Raw genomic sequence first — 19147 nt, 5'->3', positions numbered from 1 at the left:
AATTATGTAACATGTACTTACCTTATAGTAGAATTTGGATTATCAGATTAAGATGATTTAAACCTATTTTAGAGGTTAATCTCTAAAAGGAATATCAATTTAAAAAGGGTTCTATTTCATTTAGTATTTCCAAATGATGAATTGAAAACATTCCGCAACATTTGATATCCTCTGTAGACAATCAAACGCCACCTATAAGTTTTGGGTAGAATATTTTAATGGTCCACTTTTAAATCCGATGGATTATTTATCAACCATTGATATTTTGGTCTTGTTTTTTTAGCTGAATGTTATAAAATCAATTTGGGTAGATTAGAGCTGTTAAAAAAAATAGACATTGTCCGAAAAATGTAAATGACATTCATCGGCTTTGAAGATTTTTTTGATTTGATAGTTCTTATCATGTGTAAACTGCATGTGTTATTGTTTGGTTTGTATATTTTGTCTAGTGGCTTTCTAGGTAATTGTTGTTATGTCTAATGCAGTCTTCCTGCACTTACTATTAGCTTAGTGGAACTTAAGGTGACAACACATTTCAGTGGAGACATTTTGATGGATGCAGGTTTGTGTATAAATTGAATTTTACTCTTGAAAGTATTATGATTAATTATTTACAGTGGGACAGTATTTGATAAATTGAGAAAATTGAATGAGTTGATGTGGCAATGTTAAGATTACTGGTAGATCGGAATAAAATCAAGCTTTTTTTTTTCTGGAGGAATTCAAGATTTGTAAAAGGTTTAAAGATTGACTTACAATGTTATAATAGTAAAACAAAACTGGAATCCTTTCTTGTTTTTGTTGACGACGATTAGAAATTATACGCAATAGAAAAAAACTGTATACTCAATTAAATGTGGTACCATGATGCGTTTGGAACTATTGGGCATCAAACCAATGAGTAACATCAATTTTTAGACATTTACCTTCAATAGCAACGGTAAGTAGTAAGCTATACGGCTTGTTATTAATGCCAGTCTTCAATAGATCACATTTTTAAATTTGAATTGGATTGTCGAGAATATATCTTGTACATATAATGACCAGCGTTATCGATCGATTTCTTGTATACGATCCCACGCTTGTATGTGACAAGGATTAGGTTCGTCTGCCCAACTACAACCGTGTGAGTTTTATCCAGGTCTCCCGGATTCATCTCCCTTCTAACGACTCCATATGCACATCTGAATTATTGAAATAAATTTTTAATGTATGTTAGTTTGGAAATGACCTAGTTTGTGTTGAGAAGATGTTAAACCTCATTTCTCTCCTGCTCTTGTCGTCAGTGAAACACTATACTTATATTTTATTCATATAGCTTACTGTAAGTCTTTTATACAGCATTTTGTTACACTGAGAATCAAGAAAATCATTGTAGATTAATGTAAGAAAAGTTATTACTTTATCATATGGTGTGTTTGTATACATGTCTAACATTTATTCTGGTAAAAAAATAAACTGAGGGATAAGATAATGGTGCATAATATGTAAAAATATGCCAACTGTTATCAAGCTGTCAGTCTAAATTACATCAGTTGTCACTGTCAATACTTATACTAGTTATTTATTCTGACAGCGTGTTTGTCAGTGAATATAGAAAACATGTTTAAGAGAGATAATAAAATAGAAAGTTTGTTATTTCTCTTCATTTATAATATGCAGCAATATAGACTTGAACTGAAGGTCTACTGGTAACTGCATAATAAAGATATAAGTAGAAATGTTAATACTTGGTTAATCTATATATATATTTGAGACTGTCGTTTGTCTGTCTGTCTGTCTGTCTGTTCGGGGTTGGCGGCTACACTAGGTCTGCACCGAGTCTGAAATTTGGGTTATAGGGGTAGCTCGGACCGGGGAGTAACATAGGCCAGGTGGCGTTAGACTACCACTTCCGGTTTCGGAGTTATGACCCCCGAGCGAAGCCGGTCTGTTCGGGTTTGGCGGCTACACTAGGTCTGCCCCGAATCTGAAATTTGGGGTATAGGGGTAGCTCGGACCGGGGAGTAACATAGGCCAGGTGGCGTTAGTCTACCACTTCCGGTTTCGGAGTTATGACCCCCGAGCGAAGCCTGGTATCCTGCTAGTTATATATAAATATAGTTACTAAATGCCCTAAAAAATTATAAATATTTTTTAATATTAGAAAAAAAATTTAAAACTACATGTATTTTGAGGTGTTTTTAGACGAGTGTGGCTGGGTTTATCATTGAGCCAAGTGGTGTGGTTCCGATCCCAAAGTTGTACATGACCATGGACTTTATGTATTATAAGGTCCACATGTGACGTGACGAGGAGTATGGTCGCCTGCCCAACCTCATATTTTTCCTGCGTCCTCTGGTTTCTCCCACTGGTAAAGAAAGACAAAGACCCCTATGCGCAAGCGAATTATGAATTAAAATTGTATCATATGTTAGTCCTGAAATGACCTGGTTTGTGTCAAGTGGATGTTTAACCCTGTTTCCCGCTGTCTCTCGTTTAAGTTCTTTTAGTTGAAGAAAATCATCCTTCATAAAATCAGAAAAACCACGTCATGATTATAAATGTGACAATATCACCGTTTTATTATATTTTTTATACGCCCACATTGAAATGTGGTCGTATATTGTCGTCGCCCCCGTCCGTCCGGCGTCCACAATTGCTTGTGGACGCTCTAGAGGCTAAAGTTAATATCCGATTGACTTTAAATTTATATACAGTGTATAAGATCATGAGACGAAGAAGCCTATTGATTTTCAGCGATTTCCGATAATTACTGCCAGAGTTATGGCCCTTGATCACTTTGAAAAATCTTGTGGACGCTCTTAGAATCTAAAGTTAATATCCGATTGACTTTAAATTTATACACAGTGTTTAAGGTCATGAGACAAAGAAGTCTATTCATTTTCAGTGATTTTCGATAATTACTGCCAGAGTTATGGCCCTTAATCACTTCAAAAAACCTTGTGAATGCTCTAAAGGCTAAAATTAATATCTGATTGACTTTAAATTTATACACAGTGTTTGAGGTCACAAGGCGAAGAATCCTATTGATTTTCAAAGATTTCTTTGAAAAATCTTGTGGACGCGCTAGTTAATATCCGATTGACTTCAGATTGATACACAGAGTTTAATGTTATAGGTGTCGACAAAAGGGTCAGCTACAAGTTAAAACTGTTGATTGAGGGATTTTGAATCCATTGCAAACTACAATACTGTGAAAGTTGATCTGTAAAAGGAATATCAGTCTAAAAGTGTTTTAATTTTGTGTCTACAAAGATATGAGGGAGTTGCAGTGGCTCAGTGCATATGGCATTGGCTCAGTGCATCGCGGTGGCTCAGTGCGTAAGACAGTGGATTGCTAACCTGGAGGTCCTATGTTCGATCCCAGTGTTGGCCGAGGAAGTTTAACAAGATTTTCTGCATGGTTCCCTCTTGTTAGTGGTGCAGGACACAAGGCCTGGCAAGGGACAACGTATAGTCGTTTGAATGTTATGAAAAACTAAGGTCCTGTGTACACATTGGCGTGCATGAAAAAGATAACTTTGGAATTTTATATCTAATAGACCGTAATGCCACTGTCCAAGCAAAATTTTCCTCATATGGCGTATGCCTGTCTTCCTTGGCCCTGTTGAACAATAGGACGTTAAACCCCATTTCACAAAGATATGATCAATTTTATATTAGAATGATGGGCCTCTTTTTAATCTGATTGAATCCAAGCCGGAAGATTATCTACCATTGATTTTTTTTTTGTTTTTTTTTCTTAATGTAAAATAATCAATTTGGGTACCTTTTAGTGTGCAAGCCATACAAAGATTTGATATCGTCTGAATAATGCAGGGGGATTGGATGGCCGAATAGTTAGCACACGCGCGCTGTATCATACAGTCTGTCATTGAGTCAACTGGCGGGGTTTCGATTCTCCGGTTGTACGTGACAAGGAGTAGGGTCGCCTGTCCAACCTCGTGGGTTTTCTCCGGGTCCTCTGGTTTCCTCCCACTGCTAAAGACCCCTACGCGCAAGCGAATTATTGAAATAAAATTGAACCATGTGCTAGTCCCGAAATGACCTAGTTTGTTTTGAGTTGACGTTTAACCCCATTTCTCTTTTTTTCTTAATAATGCAGATGGCTTTAAATGCACCTGGGTTTTTTTTATGGGGCGGGGGCCATGTACACATTGGCGTGTACGTAAAAGAACCCTCGATAGTTGTAATTCGATATAAGAGTAGGTCGTAGCGTCACTGTACAGGCAAAATTTCCCTCATAGTATACTGCATGATGTGTGTCCGTCTTAATTAGCCCAGTTGGAGCAGAACAGTAGGATGTTAAATCCCATTTCATTTCATTTATTTTATTGGTAAGAATGGTGCTCTAATCATCTACTACTAATCATCTCCCAAAAACATGAATAGAAATGCGGTTGTTGCTCTTGTCTGCATCTGTGGGGAAAATTGGATTAAAATTGAAATATGTGGAGTCTACAGTTTGTTGGAATGAAATATTAGAAATTATTTTTATGGCCGTTATCAAAAATCTAGCAATGATCTAAATAGCGTCTAAATGGCCGCAAGCTGTGATTGAATTATGATTTATGAAATTTAAAGTGAAATAAAGATGGTATTTAATGTGGCCTGTCAAGAGTCTGGATAATAAAGACATCAGTGTGATGATCTTTGACGGTCAGGTATCAAAATATAAAACTCTTAAAGGAAACCAGTGCCAATATTTGTGGTTTTTTGTTTAGAATGATGAGATGTTATTGTTTCCTTAGATTATTCTGTTGGGGTAAGAGATTAGATGTGTCAGGAGGCGTCATGTCACTTCCTTTACCAACATTTTGACATGACTATTATCTGGTTATGATGTTAATAGAAGATGACAGGATAATTCTGTCATGCATGTTCTCTAAGATATAATTGTCAAATTATTCAATTTCTGTCTGCCAGACTGTTATTTTAAAACAAAGTTTATGGATTTGTGTAAGCTTGCTAGATAAATGTCTTACACAACTAGTACATTTATAATTATTTAAATGAAATGACTAACTACTAGTATAATATATGGAAATATACAAAACATTGAACAGGTAGGAAATTCTTTTAGCCCATGATTAGAACATCCCAGAGAATAGAATATCAGTGTTTGGCGAATTGCAAATGTTCATAAAATATGAGTTTTATGGATAAATAAAAACAAAATCCCCCCTAAAATTATCATTTGCATACGTAGTTTAAACTTCATTTTGGAATATGTTTAGTTTTTTTTGTGTTAATGGTAGTAACAATGCCTGTTTTCCATGTACATGTTTTAGCCAGCGATAAAAATCAGTCCGATACAAATAAAATGGGACCGTTTTCATGTAACCTGCAAAAATGCGTTTGGAAATGAGTACATGAAAAATGGGGTCGAGTCAACCATGTTTTCACCTCGGACTTGCTGGATTTACATAATGCGTATAGCTAAGGCATAATTTTTATACACCCACATTATAATGTGATCATACAAAATTGTTATAACTCCATTTGTCTGTCATTTTTGACGTTGACATTTCATGTTTGCACAATAGAGGCACAATCCATTTATCTTATTGAAATTGATTTGGGTTGTCATCTATCGCATTGAAATGAAAAATCACCCCCAGAGTTATGCCCCTTTGTTACAGAATCTTGTTGACACTGGTGGAATATCTGAATTACGACTCACAAAATGAGAAAAGCATATCAGAAAGCTGCTGAATAAAGAAGTGTATACAAACACAAAATACCACTATACTGATGCTATAGTGACAAATAGTGTATACATAAAGTGTTTTTCGTTCGTTTCTGGGGTTTTACGTCCACTTCCACCTAAGGTGATATCGTAGACAAGGAAAGTGTTTTAAATGAAATGGGATTTAATATCCCATCTGCACCCACCTGAAGTTACAACATGTAGTGTAACTATGAGGGAAATTATGCTTGGACAGCAGTGCTACAGCCTACTCTATGGGACGGGTTCTTTTACATGTACACCAAAGTATACATGTGACCTTGATTTATCAACCCATCAGAAAGACTAGACACTGTTCCTTGCCAGGTCCCCCATTCTGTACCACTGGCATAACGGGGGAACTATTCTGAAATATACCTGGGAACTCTCTCATAACTTGTGTATATATAAATAAATAAAGGTATTAATTACAAATAAAAAAATGTCAGTTGAGGAATGATAAATCTTCTGGATTTTGCAATTATACCTCTGGTTCTGTTGTTCACATTTCTTGTTAGTACAGAGGCTACAATAATCCTGAGTTATCCCCCTTCCCGATCAATTTGTAAGAATTTTTTAGGTTGCAATTTCAGAAATTGATATTTGTTGTCTATTCATCCTACTGAAAGGTAGAATCCTATTGATACAATATATATTGGGTTTATGATCTGATTTTTTTGCTGGGCATATATTTTACTGTCTGGCAGCCTTTGTTTGATATTTGGCATTATCAGAGACTTAAATTACCAGACAGATTATATGATTACGTAAAAATATTAAAAGGTGTAATTTTTGTTTATTTTTTTTTTATCTTTACAGGTTCAACTGAAGACCTCTCCACACTTCCACAGACGTCTCTACCAGAGTCAGACGGAGACAATTCAGAAGACTTGGACGACGAAGCCATAGATACAGATAACTCGGATGACGGAAATCAGAATTTATCACCTTCAGAAATCCATGAAGACATTCCAAAGATCATTAACTCAAATCCCAAACTGGAACCAGATACTATGACCATACCACATCAACAGAAATCCACTATAGACAGAGATGACATTAAGAGTTCAAAATCTTTTGAAATACCAAATTTAAATTCTCCTGAGGATAACAAACTAGATAGGAGACCTGAACAAAATTCATCCCCTGAAAAATATCTTCGAGATAACTCTCCAGTCAACAATAACTATAAGAAATTTGACGGAGAAGACACAGTAGTGGAAGATCAACCCTTGGATCTTTCAACTCGTTCCAAAGAAAAACCCATAAAGTCTTCAATTCACATAGAGAATGGTCATTCAGGAACTATTTCATCTAGTCTTAAAAGTTTACAGTTACGATTTGGTGGTGATTTTAATATTGAACCTCCACGAAAGCCAAGTAACATAGTTCCACTTCAGCCGACCATTCTTCAGGGAAAATCGTCAAAGCATGCATACTTGACTGCAACACATCCACCACTCTCATCTCAAATCAAATCGAATTTGAAACCACAATTTATCAAAAAAGAGAAACCATCACCAGTAGTTGCACCATCGGCTAAAAAGTTAGAGAGTCATGTCTATGAGGAAGATGTACGAAGATCTGGAAATAAATACACAACTCATCGTTGTTCGTGTCAGAAAACCTACACGACACTTCAAGCTTTAAGTTCGCATATACAGGATACGGGTCACACTCCAGCCAACTGTAAGGCAGCCACGCTACTTGATTATCCAAAACTTGTCCGTGGCCAAGATATGTGGCTGAATCAGGAATCGGAACAAACACGCAGAATTTTGAGATGTATGCAGTGCGGAGAATCGTTTCAATCATTACCAATGTTGACTGTTCACATGATGAAAACTCAACACTATACCAAAATAGTAAGTGCCGATCATGGTCGAAGATCGCATAAATGTTCAGCATATTGTGAAAAGGAACTAGAACGTGAATGTGTGTTTAAATGTAAAGTTTGTCAAGAAGCATTCGTAGATATGGAAGCATTAGCCAATCATATGGTACAATCGGGACATCATAAAAAACAAATCCTACGTGCACAGAACTATTCTGAATTTACCTTACGTAACCGACGAAAGCGTTATCATAGTGATGATGGTAATAATGCCATGACTTCACTTATTGATATGAAAAGAAAATGTCTACCTTTACCGAATGGAATATTGGATGATGAGGATTCTGAATTATCTGTGCATTTGGACAATTCCATAACATGTGAAAATTGTGGTAAAAAAATCGAAATGAAACATTTTGTTGATCATGTGAGAGCTTGCATACGTCAAAAGTCTTCTGTTATTGGTGCATTAAAGAACAAGTTATTAATGGAGGAGACTTCAATTAATAAATCTGATTGTGAGAATTCTTCGTCTCCCCCGCCTCCCTCAACGTTTTCCGATATTCATGATAAAATCTCACCTATCCCTAGTCCCAAAAAAGAAATCGCCCCGACAAAAGTTCATGTATCACAGCATTTAAAGTCTAGAATTCTAGAAGCTTTTTCTCCACGGAAACAAAGGAGAGATGAAAAAGAAGAAAAAACATTTATTGTCAATGGTGAACTTTCTATGGATCATGAGACTGAAAAGAAAACCACTTTACAGAGAGAATTAAACAAAAAATCCTCTTCTGAAGCAAAAAAAGATATGAACTGTACCTTAAATGAAAACAAATTAAAAGCTAATTGTTTCAGTGTAGAAAATGAGGAGAGAAAAGAAGCCATGTTACAGGGTGTCAAAATTAAGACAGAACCAGTAGAAGACTGTGATTCAAGGGGTGCAACTCCATTTGATGCTTCATCGGAATCTGAGGAAAAAATTCCTCAAATTGAAACTTCCATCCAGATGGACATCTTAGACCCCAATGCTAAAATACCAGAATCTAATTCAGCTCTTAAAGCTATGGAATCCTTTATTCAAAACAGTTTCACTTCCAAGTTTGACTTTCGAAACCAAAACTGTATTCCGGTGCCTAGCAATTTCCATAAAACCTCATCACAATATTTAAAACGAGAATCAACATCTCATAGAGAAGAAAGCCCGAATAAATATTCTAAGTATAAACATTTACACCATGCTCTTCATCAGAAAGATGATCAAAATGGTCAACATAAAAATGGCACGCCTGTCCTACATCATTTTAACCACAGGAAGAAGAACAGTCAGACTTCATATAAATCAAAAAATGATAATAGTGAAAAAGAGGAACAAATAAAAGTCAAATTGGAAAAAAATCATCGGCCACAAACACCAGAATCGGAAACTTCTGAAAGGGGCAACAACTCTCGAAACCCTTCCCCGGAGTTGAATAACTCTATCATTGATAAATATCTTAACATAGAAGAAGAAGCAACGTCTGCTAAGAAGGAGGATAGTTCAGCTTTAGATTCTTTAAGTTCCTTTGTTTATAGTCAACCAATGACAAGTGAGCATCCTCTAGACAGCTTACAGCGTCTGCTTACCAGAACTGATATTCCTAAAGTTCTTTCACAACATTTTGACATACCTTATCTTCCTGGTATCCCAGAAATGACATTACCATTGAATCTCTCACTAAAACCAAATTTTTCTGATGATGAGGATCAAGACGATACGAATGGGGGTTTAGAAGTGGATGTAGGTACAGATGGCATGTCATCCAATGAGGAGAGAGCTAGTCCTGTCAGTGAAGGGGAACAGCGTGATTATAAATGTGCTGCATGCAGTCGTCAATTTGTTTCTAAAGGTTCATATCGCTATCATCTTAGTCGATGTCATTTATCAAGTGTTCATAAATATGGTATCAAGGAAGCCTTCAATATGAGTCCTTACATATATCTACCATTGGATCATACGGCTAAATTTAGTAAATATTATGAAATGGCGTATGAACTGGCCAATAAGGGCAAATAATGCATTAAACTATAGTGCTATAAGACATGATTGTAATTAAAGTGAATCTTTAGTCCATATAAATTTAGGGTGTGGGCATCTACAGGTGATAGAATAGGGGTAAATCCATTCATTATTCTGGTTTGTTGACAAAGGATGGTGGGGTAAGGTGAATTGTTCCGATGCATACATGTAGAACCCTTAACTGGAATTAGTATAACTTGGAAACCGAAAGTGGTTGTGTAATGCCACCAGTCCTATGTTATTCCCTGGCAGCGCTAGTGTGATCACCTACCCCGAAACAGACAAACAAACAGTCACAAATATAGATAAATCTATATGGATTAAAGACATGCTTCATTATTATTCCACTTTCTATATTTTACTTATAAATATGTATATCATTGTTTTTATATACTTGTTCACCTCAACTTGGTTGTGCATTTAATATATCCCTTCCTATTTACTGTTAAGCTCTTTTTAACTTTAATATCTTAGTGCTATTTCTTATATACTGTTTACTTTTAAACAATGTCGTCTTCTTTTTTTAAAATAAATTCTGTTTTTTTACTTGTTATTGAATCAAAAGTTTTGAATATGTGCTACACAGATACGTAATGCTAGTTGCATAAATTATTATTTTCTAATTTGTGTACTTTTGAAACTTTTAACCTATACAACACTCTGTTGTCTTTAAGGATTTCAGTAAATTTGGTGTCAAAGATTATGCAAGAGCTAAATCTGCCAGTTGCAGATGTTATTTTCTCTTGACTTCAAATAGTATATAAATTGTTATTTAGACACATGACAAACCCATAATCAACTCTCTAGACCATTGGATGATTGAAATATTAAATGAATTAGAACACCCATGCCCCATAATTATTTAACTTTTAAATGGAATATCTAAACTTCGTAAGCAATGATACTTGACAATCAAGACTATTTATTGTCAAAACTTCAAACACTCATAACTTTGCCCAGAATAAAGTAATTTGACTGAAATTTTCAATATTCATTTTTCATTAGCTGTTTTTAAACTATAATAAAGGCTGGTCTTTATCTTAAATAATGCATCCTTAAGATTTTTTTTATTAATGTGTATTATGCAAAAACTTACATAATTTTGTATTGCTTTGTTAATGGATATATGTCATTTTTTTGTAAACTTTAGAAGTTTGTTATTTTAATTCCACGATTGAAATTAATATTTTGAAGGTTAAGATTTTTAAAAGGAAATTAATTAATTTTGAAATTCATTTGTATCAAGTATATCAAATGGGCATCCATATATTTATATTATTTAACTGAATTTACATATATGAGACGTATATTCTCTATTTCTTATATCGTATATTATGTAACTTTTTTTCTTCCAAGCCAAAAAATATCCCTACATGTATGAACTCTTTTTATATTTCTTTTTATTTTTCATTGTTCTAGAAATCCACAAGTTAAGTGCTTTAATTAATTTGCCACAATTCTTTTTATAACTGTTCCCATAATCATTGTTACTGTTCTAAAAACTGTTTCTTATATCTAATCTACTTCATTTTGTTTTTGATTTCCACTACAAAGCTTTATCACTATTTTTTTCATTTGTCATTAGCATCTGGGTATTTCTTGTATTTTGAATAAAATAAACACCAATAACTGAAGAGTACGTGAACGAGGTGAGGATAATGTTCCAAATGGCTTTTCCAAAAAGTTCAAGAGCTACTCTGTGACCCTGCTCCTCGAGACATGCATATTTGAAAATAAATTATTCTATGTTATTGTTTATTGAAAAAGAGTTTATCCAGAAATTAATGACAATTGGAAAGTTTTAACAAGTGAATCTATATACTATTATTATTATATGATTGATTGATTGAATTCCTGTATATGAATTTATTAAATCTAACTTTAATGATTATTAAATTATTAAAAATTATTGTTATTATATCAGCATGAAAAAAAAATTGTAATTCGTGAGTTGTTTCAGTACCTCATATTCGGCTGAATGCCTCACTAGTTGATTGTTTGGGATCCCATTGATAGCTAAGCCAAGTGTTGAAATGCACTCCTGCAGCATTTATGTCTCAACAGAAATTTAATCTCTATCGTGTTCACAAGTTATTCCGGACACACAATATATGTCTGTAACAGAAATTTGAACACAATCAGTTAAATACTGTGGCATCTATCGTGCTCACAAAGCTTTTGGAAAAGGGGGGATAACTCAGGAATGATCAGTCGCAAAGCACTAACAATTAATTACCCCAATGCTTCCACCCAATTTTTAAAAATCTGTTAGAAACTGTAGTCTCTAATTGTTGTCAGCCAGACAGGCATAGGTGACGACATAATACACCCACACTTAAATGTGGGAATATAAAAATCTCCTTGTACTCAACAAACATCCCACTACCAATATTGATTTTAAGATCACTAGCAATAGCATTTATCAGGGATTGATATTTGTCGTAGAGCAGTAATAATCTATATTTAATTCAATGAGTTCAGAAGAGAGAAATAATGGCGGTCTTCTATTATAAACTTCTTGCAAGTGTCCTAAGCAGTGAAATGAAATAAAGATTTCCAAAAATCTTCATCCATGCCTATTTCATGTTTAACAGTTACAGAAGTACAAAGAAAAAAGACAGTCAGTATGTAAACTTGACAGACCAATAAAAACAATTATCGAAAATTGTGTGCAACCATGAACATACTGAGATTAGGCTTATCCTGTCAATCAGTCCTTGATCTTGATGACGTTCTAGAGGGTAAAGTTATGGAACAAAGGTGATAATTGACTTAAAGATTTCTGATAACGATTGTCAGAGTTATTACCCTTGATCTTTTTGAAATTGAAATTTATGCAATGTGTTTGCGTTCATGAGACGAAAAAGCCTATTAAGTTTCAACTGTTCCACATAACTCTAATTCCTGCTATAAGTTGGGTTTTTTTTAGCCCTAGCAAAATCTAGAACTTACTAAGTGAAAGCCCTGTTTCAAACTTAACTGGCAGTCATAAAAATATCAGTTAAAATCAAACAAAATTAATTTTTTTTATAGACACATTTAATATCTAGAATCCATGATTTACATATAGCAATAAACTTTCACCATTTTAAAACATTCAATCTTCTACATTATATAATTTATCTAATAATACTTTACTTTATACAATATGACATAATTAAACTGACTTAAATTAGAAAATAGATGGTGGGGATTATAATCATTTAGTAATTGGAACATAATCAAATAAAACACTATTCATGGATAATAATTACTATGGTTTATATCACTGTGACGTTTCAACAAGATTTCACAAGTTGTTATATCAACACAAACAAATAATTTGTAATCGGTATTCATTTACAAATTCTGGATCAATACTGGAGAACAAGAAATCAACGCAAGCTAGAAATTATTACATATAAACTAATTTACTGAAAATATTAAATTTGTTACAAGCCAATCGATGGCAACAATTTTCTAAAAATGTATGATACTGCTGGTTGCATTTATTGCAATGCGAAATGAAATGGAGTTTTAACACCTTACTTTTTGGCACTAACCAGGGCTTCATGGTTGATGAGCCAGATCCATCCTCAACGAGACACTGTGGTTCCCATGTTTTAATACACTTACAAAATTCTCTTTTTGCTTGGTATCAATTTTATGATGCATTAATTTCTCATCTATAGTATCTGTTTCATAACATAATAGGTCACTTACTTATACCTGTCTGATTTGTCATGCCTTTAACATGTTTTATTTAAATAATGCACATTTTGATTTTCATCCAGCACTTTACTTTCATCCTAATAAAATATGGAGTATTTAATATGTTACGCATCTGCTTTAAGCTGTCTCTGACTTAATGATACCTTTTCACCTGGTTTAAATGCTGGCATACCTAGATATGGACAACTAGAACATCGGAATGCATCACCAAGGTAACACTAAAAAATAGAAGTTAAACACATTACAATTTACATGTGAATTATGACCAATATTTAAAAAAACCCTTTAAAACTATTGAATTTAAGATAACATCATGGCAGAGTACACTAGAAATGACATGGAGTTTAACGTCCTATACTGACTGGGCTAATGAATACGAGCATACGTGTGCTTTGGGAGAAATTTTGCCCGGACAGCGGTGCTACAGTCTACTCTTATTTTGAATTTAAACTATCAAGGGTTCTTTTATGTGCACGCCAATGTCTACACAGGGCCTGTTGTTTTTTCCATCCCATCAAAATAACTAGACACTGTCCTTTTCAGGCCCTCAGGCCTGCACCACTGACAAGTAGAAATAATGTCGGAACTTTCTCTGCCAACACTGGAAGCGAACCTGAGACCGCTTGATAAGTAGGCCAGCATCTTACTCACTGAGCCACTGCGGCACCATGTCAACTAGAGATTATGAGCTAGTTTCATATCGCCATTTTATTAAGTTTATGTAAGCATGAACAGTGGTACTTTAAATCTCAAATATAACATGCTTACACTTCCACATGCAGATGTTGGTGCTGCTGACTTTTTGGGGTTGTCTGCTTCTATTTGTTCTGCTAAACCACAAGTACAATCTTTACAGGCTTTCTTCCTTGTACCACAGTTTGCTTAAAATAGGTGAAAAATAAATTAGTACTAAAATACCTTATCAAACTATTGAAGACTTTCGGAGCAGTACCCCTTTGCTAAGGGGTGGATTTTGGGTGAGGGTGACAATCTGACAAATTGATACTTTTATTTTCTAAGATGTCTAGTTCTTTTAATTATATTCAGTGTGAACGAGTCATTGTTTCTTCAGACAAACAATGCAATCTGAAATTTGCCTTTTTACACATTTTCAAAATGCAATAAAATTCAATATGATATGAACAAAATTGTTTTGACACCGACTTCCATTTTACCCCTAAAGAGTTAAGACCTAGACACCCGTTCCCAAAAGCAGTGGTCTTGAGGAGCTAAGGAAGTAACAATCAACTTATATCTTTATTGCAATTGGCAGAAATGATGAGTGACTGACAACATGAACTTTGTGTTTGTACAAAAGGTTAAAACTTAACATCAGAAATGGTATCAAATGTTCTAAAAAAAAGTAAACATATCTTGACTTGCGATAGTTGAATGTTTGGAATTCGACTTATGGGGCAGAAGCCGTTAAGCTAAGTACATAAAACATTGAATACATTTATGTAAGTTACCTTTGAGAGAGGCTGGATCTGGCTTTTTTAAATCATCTTCATCAAGTAAAGTATCAGAATCAACAAGTTCAACATCTCCATCATCAATATCATCTGATGACAGTGTCCATACCTTGGCTACATTTGGATCAACTGCTGGTTTATCTGGACAATAAAAGATATGATGAAATTACAGAAATCAAATTAGCATTTTTGGTTCACTGGGAAATATTCTATATTCTAATGAAATGAAATCGCAATTTTTTTCCGTTTTGGGGGGTTGAAAATAAAGGACGATATAAGTATCAATATGATTATATTTTTTTATGGTAAAACCGAGAATTACTACACCAGTATTATATATAACGAGACTCTAAATATGCAAGGACTTTAATATAATGTATAATGCAAGGAGTCACAGGAGGATTCGGGTTTGCTACTGGTGTTGACCTTTAGAAAGTTCCTCAGATTTTCTGATGCAGTTTCCTTGTGTCAAAGGCGCTAGATGGAGGGCCTGTTAAGGACAATGTCTAGTTGTTTGGATGGTACAAAAATCAAAGTCACATGAACACATTTGCGTGCACTTAAAAGAACCCTTGACAGTTGGAATTCAAAATAAGAGTAGGCCAGCTTCATGAGCCCCGACAGGGCAAAAAAGTTCCTGTGTGGTTTCCGCTTGTCTGTGGTGTAGGACGGAGGCCATGACAAAGACAGTGTCTAGTTGTTCGATTAGAACAAAAAACCAAAGCCACATGAACACATCAACGTGCGCATGAAAGAACCCTTGACATTTGGAATTCGAAATAAGAATAGTATGTCTTCGTTAGCCCGGTTGGTGCAAAAAGGTAGAATGTTAAACCCCATATTTTATTATAATAAAAATTAACAAAATCACCATTTGATTTCTTTGTAAAGTTGAGTTTTAACTGAGTTGATGAACCAATTTCATAATTTGGTTTACTGCCTTCTATTTGAACTAAATCAATGTTACCACTGTTATCTAATTTTGAGAGCACAGATTTATCATCATCACTAAGCTGGACTGGAGAAGGCTGAAAAAAATATTATTATAGAATGTATAGTCATTCGAATGGGACAAAAAACAAAAACAATGAGGTCCTGTGTACAAGTTGGTGTGCACATAAAAAAGTTTCCTTTAATTGAAATTCGATATAAGAGTAGAACGTAGCGCAGCTGTTTGGTCAAAACTTTCCTCATAGCACATTGTATGACATATACTTGTCTTCATTACCCCAGTAGGACGTTAAACCTAATTTCACATGTTTTCATACGGAGATATAAATTCTACTAATCCTAAAGATGCTGCTCTGAATGTTCAACAAGTTCAACTCTGTCTAGACCAACCCTGTATCAACCATGGGGTAAAGAGAGAGAGAGAGAGAAATGGGGTTTAACGTCCACTCGACACAAACTAGGTCATTTCGGGACTAACATATGGTTTAATTTTATTTACATAATTCGTTTGCGCGTAGGGGTCTTTAGCAGTGGGAGGAAACCGGAGGACCCGGATAAAACCCACGAGGTTGGACAGGCGACCCTACTCCTTGCCACGTACAACCGCGGATTCGAAACCACGCCAGTCGACTCAATGACAGACTTTACGATAACCCCATGGGGTAAAATGTTTATATTAACAAAATTAGGCCTCTTATATGACCAATTAATAATCCCTTCAGCTTACTTTAATAAATGTCACAAACTCTTTGCAACATATAGTCGTTCGGATGGGACAAAAACTGAGGTTCTGTGTACAAAAATTTACCTGTGAGATATTAACAAATCCTGAAAGTTTTAACTCTGATACTAAACTGTCACTTGTTTTTAATTGTTCTGTTGTTTCTGTTTTATTAACAATTTCTCTTAGATATATTTTACCACCTGGACATAAAACTCGACACATTACAGCTAAGTTATCAATGTTGTGATAGATAACTCCTGGTTCAAGCATACCAGACACCACTATATCAAAACTTGAATCTGAATGAGGAGCTGAAATATATAATAAATTATATACAAATATGTAATTAAAACTAAATCTTAAGACTTAAGAGGCTGAAGATCATAAAGATAGGTAGCCAATTAAGACAACAAAGGCCCACCCAGAAAAAATAGTCTGAGCCATTTCTTAAAGATTGTTGCTTTGTGATTCTTTTCTATGGATCTAAAGTATTTACACAAATCTAAAAATGGATCAAGGGCAACAATCCATCAAGTAATTATTGAACATCGTTACAGTTTGATAGACTTCCTCCTGGCACTGATATTAATACTTCGAAATTTCATGTTAATTAGATAATTTTAGCGGCTACAGAAGAAGTTTGAAAGCAAAGAAGAGCAATAACTCTAATAGTATTTATCAGAAATTTTGAAAACAGGCTTCCTTGCTTAACCTCATTCTGGCTACTTACGATTAGATGATTAGGCATATTCATTATAAACAAGTGTTAAAATAATATTAGAATTAGAATACTACAGTGTCATTAGGACAATGTATTCTCAGTATTTACCTAATGCTAATCTGTCAATGTGTTCTAGTTGTATTTTACCAGTTTCGCCAACCTTTTTTGTCAAATTATTTATAACATCTGTGACGTTTGTTGATGGCTGTTGACCACCCCATAATACAAGAACTTTCTGTCCATCTTTCACAGTTATGCTCTCCATGTTTATTTTTATCGTCTACCTTTTAAAAAAATGAGGAACAAAAAGAGTCAGTCATCAACATTCCATGCACTTGACCATGTTATTGATCTCTTTTAAGTTAGCTTAAGCCGTCTCAAAATGAGTTTTACCCAACACCAGTTCACTTCTTATAGTTAGTAACAACACAGTTTCTACTTAAAATTAAATACCAGGTAGGATATTAACAAAAACTTAACTAAAATATTTTAAGAATACAGCGTTTTCATTGGCTGAAAGTTAAAATAATAGCATATATATATATAACGGAAATAAACAAATCCACAAATAAATCAAAATCAGGAATAAATATGGAAGTAGGCCTAACTGGAATAACTGTTGCGTTACTACATGTAAGTAATATTTCTAGTATCTCTACACTATTTCCAAAAATTACTGTCGTTTCAGCAAAGAATATGGATTAAAAATTAGATCTGAATTGTATGTTTTTAGCTACAACTGGAGCCATTCAATTTTACCATGCAAATTCATTTTTTTTCAAATATAGACTAATGAGGTAATTTCATTTTATAATAACTAGGCCTATATTACCATACTCAGTCTATTACATGTAGTTTAGCGACAAACTTTTGTAATTGGTTAATTTAAATCAAGAGAAATTTTTCACATTTAAATTTGATAGTAAGCAGAATTTTACTTTAAGACAAATTTGCTGAGTCATGGCTGAGATATTAAATGTTTTAACTTTCAATTTGTGCAAATTTAATACTTTACTTTAAGTAGGATCTAGTGTTTTGGTTTCTGTAATTAGAATAGTGTAGGGTTAATTTCAACATAATATCATTCAAAATTATTTATATTTATTTTTGTGGGCGAGTCAGAGAGTTACAATGCTTTTTTCTAGCTGTCTCAATCATGTATTTTGGTTAGCAGTTTTTGCCCCTACTTCGATTAAAACTGTATAAGTGTATATGAGATTTGCACGGTCAGGTTATGTTTGATACTCAATTATATCCAGATGTTTAGAAGTGACAGTTGCCAGAGTCTGAGAGTGATTTACGATTGAATATTAGAAATGAGAATTATATAACACTGACTAACTAAGGGAATAAGGGGTAGCTTTTAAATTTTATCATTCCACTTCTAGTTGACTCAGTAGTTCTCATGCCTTATCTTTCCACCCATCGCCCGACTGGTCAACCACCATGATACCTATTTTAAAGGTCTATGGCAAACTCTGACATTTACACGAAGGATGCAGTATTAGTTGAACAAGAAAAAAATCAGTCGTGATTGAATCATATTTTTATTTATCACTGACGTTAATTGTTTGAAACTTGATATATAGCGAAATAAAACTATAAAAGTCCCTCTATTTATATAGATCTATATGATATAACATTTTCCTGAGAAAAAAATTGGCACGATAATAAAATTGTGATTAATAAATTACATTACAAATTAAAATTATATTAATAAACAACAGAACAAAATTACGCCACCTGATTTTTATTGACCTTCACCTTTCTTCCGGAAGTAAACTTTTCTTCGCATAAAAATTATCTTTGAAAATCTAATTTTTTATCCTGCGCGTTATACGTCAACAATGCTAGCAAATATAAACTTCTAAAATTATTCATAAATAGTAATAACATTTATATGTAGATGTATGAAAGAAAAAACTAAGAGAATTCTTAGAATAGTTC

General features: G+C 34.1%; 2 protein-coding genes across 2 annotated transcripts in view; one reads left to right on the top strand and one right to left on the bottom strand.

The window, feature by feature from the left end:
- Positions 1 to 11530, top strand: part of LOC126814724 (uncharacterized) — a 56524-nt gene extending 44994 nt beyond the window's left edge. Inside the window, exon 2 of the mRNA XM_050540078.1 lies at positions 6551 to 11530. Coding sequence (XP_050396035.1) covers positions 6551 to 9618 — 3068 coding nt within the window. The 3' untranslated portion in view covers positions 9619 to 11530. The remainder of the gene's footprint in view (positions 1 to 6550) is intronic.
- Positions 11531 to 13213: 1683 nt separating this feature from the next.
- Positions 13214 to 18989, bottom strand: LOC126814746 (anamorsin homolog). The gene is made up of 7 exons (XM_050540123.1): positions 18944 to 18989; positions 17309 to 17484; positions 16564 to 16790; positions 15676 to 15832; positions 14802 to 14945; positions 14101 to 14213; positions 13214 to 13550 (listed from the first exon to the last, which is right to left on the bottom strand). Exons 2-7 carry the CDS (start codon positions 17463 to 17465, stop codon positions 13437 to 13439), a joined length of 912 nt encoding a protein of 303 aa, XP_050396080.1. The 5' UTR covers positions 17466 to 17484; positions 18944 to 18989; the 3' UTR covers positions 13214 to 13436.
- Between the last annotated feature and the right edge of the window lie 158 nt (positions 18990 to 19147).

This window comes from Patella vulgata, chromosome 3 (genome assembly GCF_932274485.2).
Source record: "Patella vulgata chromosome 3, xgPatVulg1.2, whole genome shotgun sequence".
Classification (NCBI taxonomy): Eukaryota; Metazoa; Mollusca; class Gastropoda; family Patellidae; genus Patella; species Patella vulgata.
The sequence above is the reverse complement of the archived record's forward strand: the minus strand, read 5'-3'. Positions and strand labels throughout refer to the sequence as shown.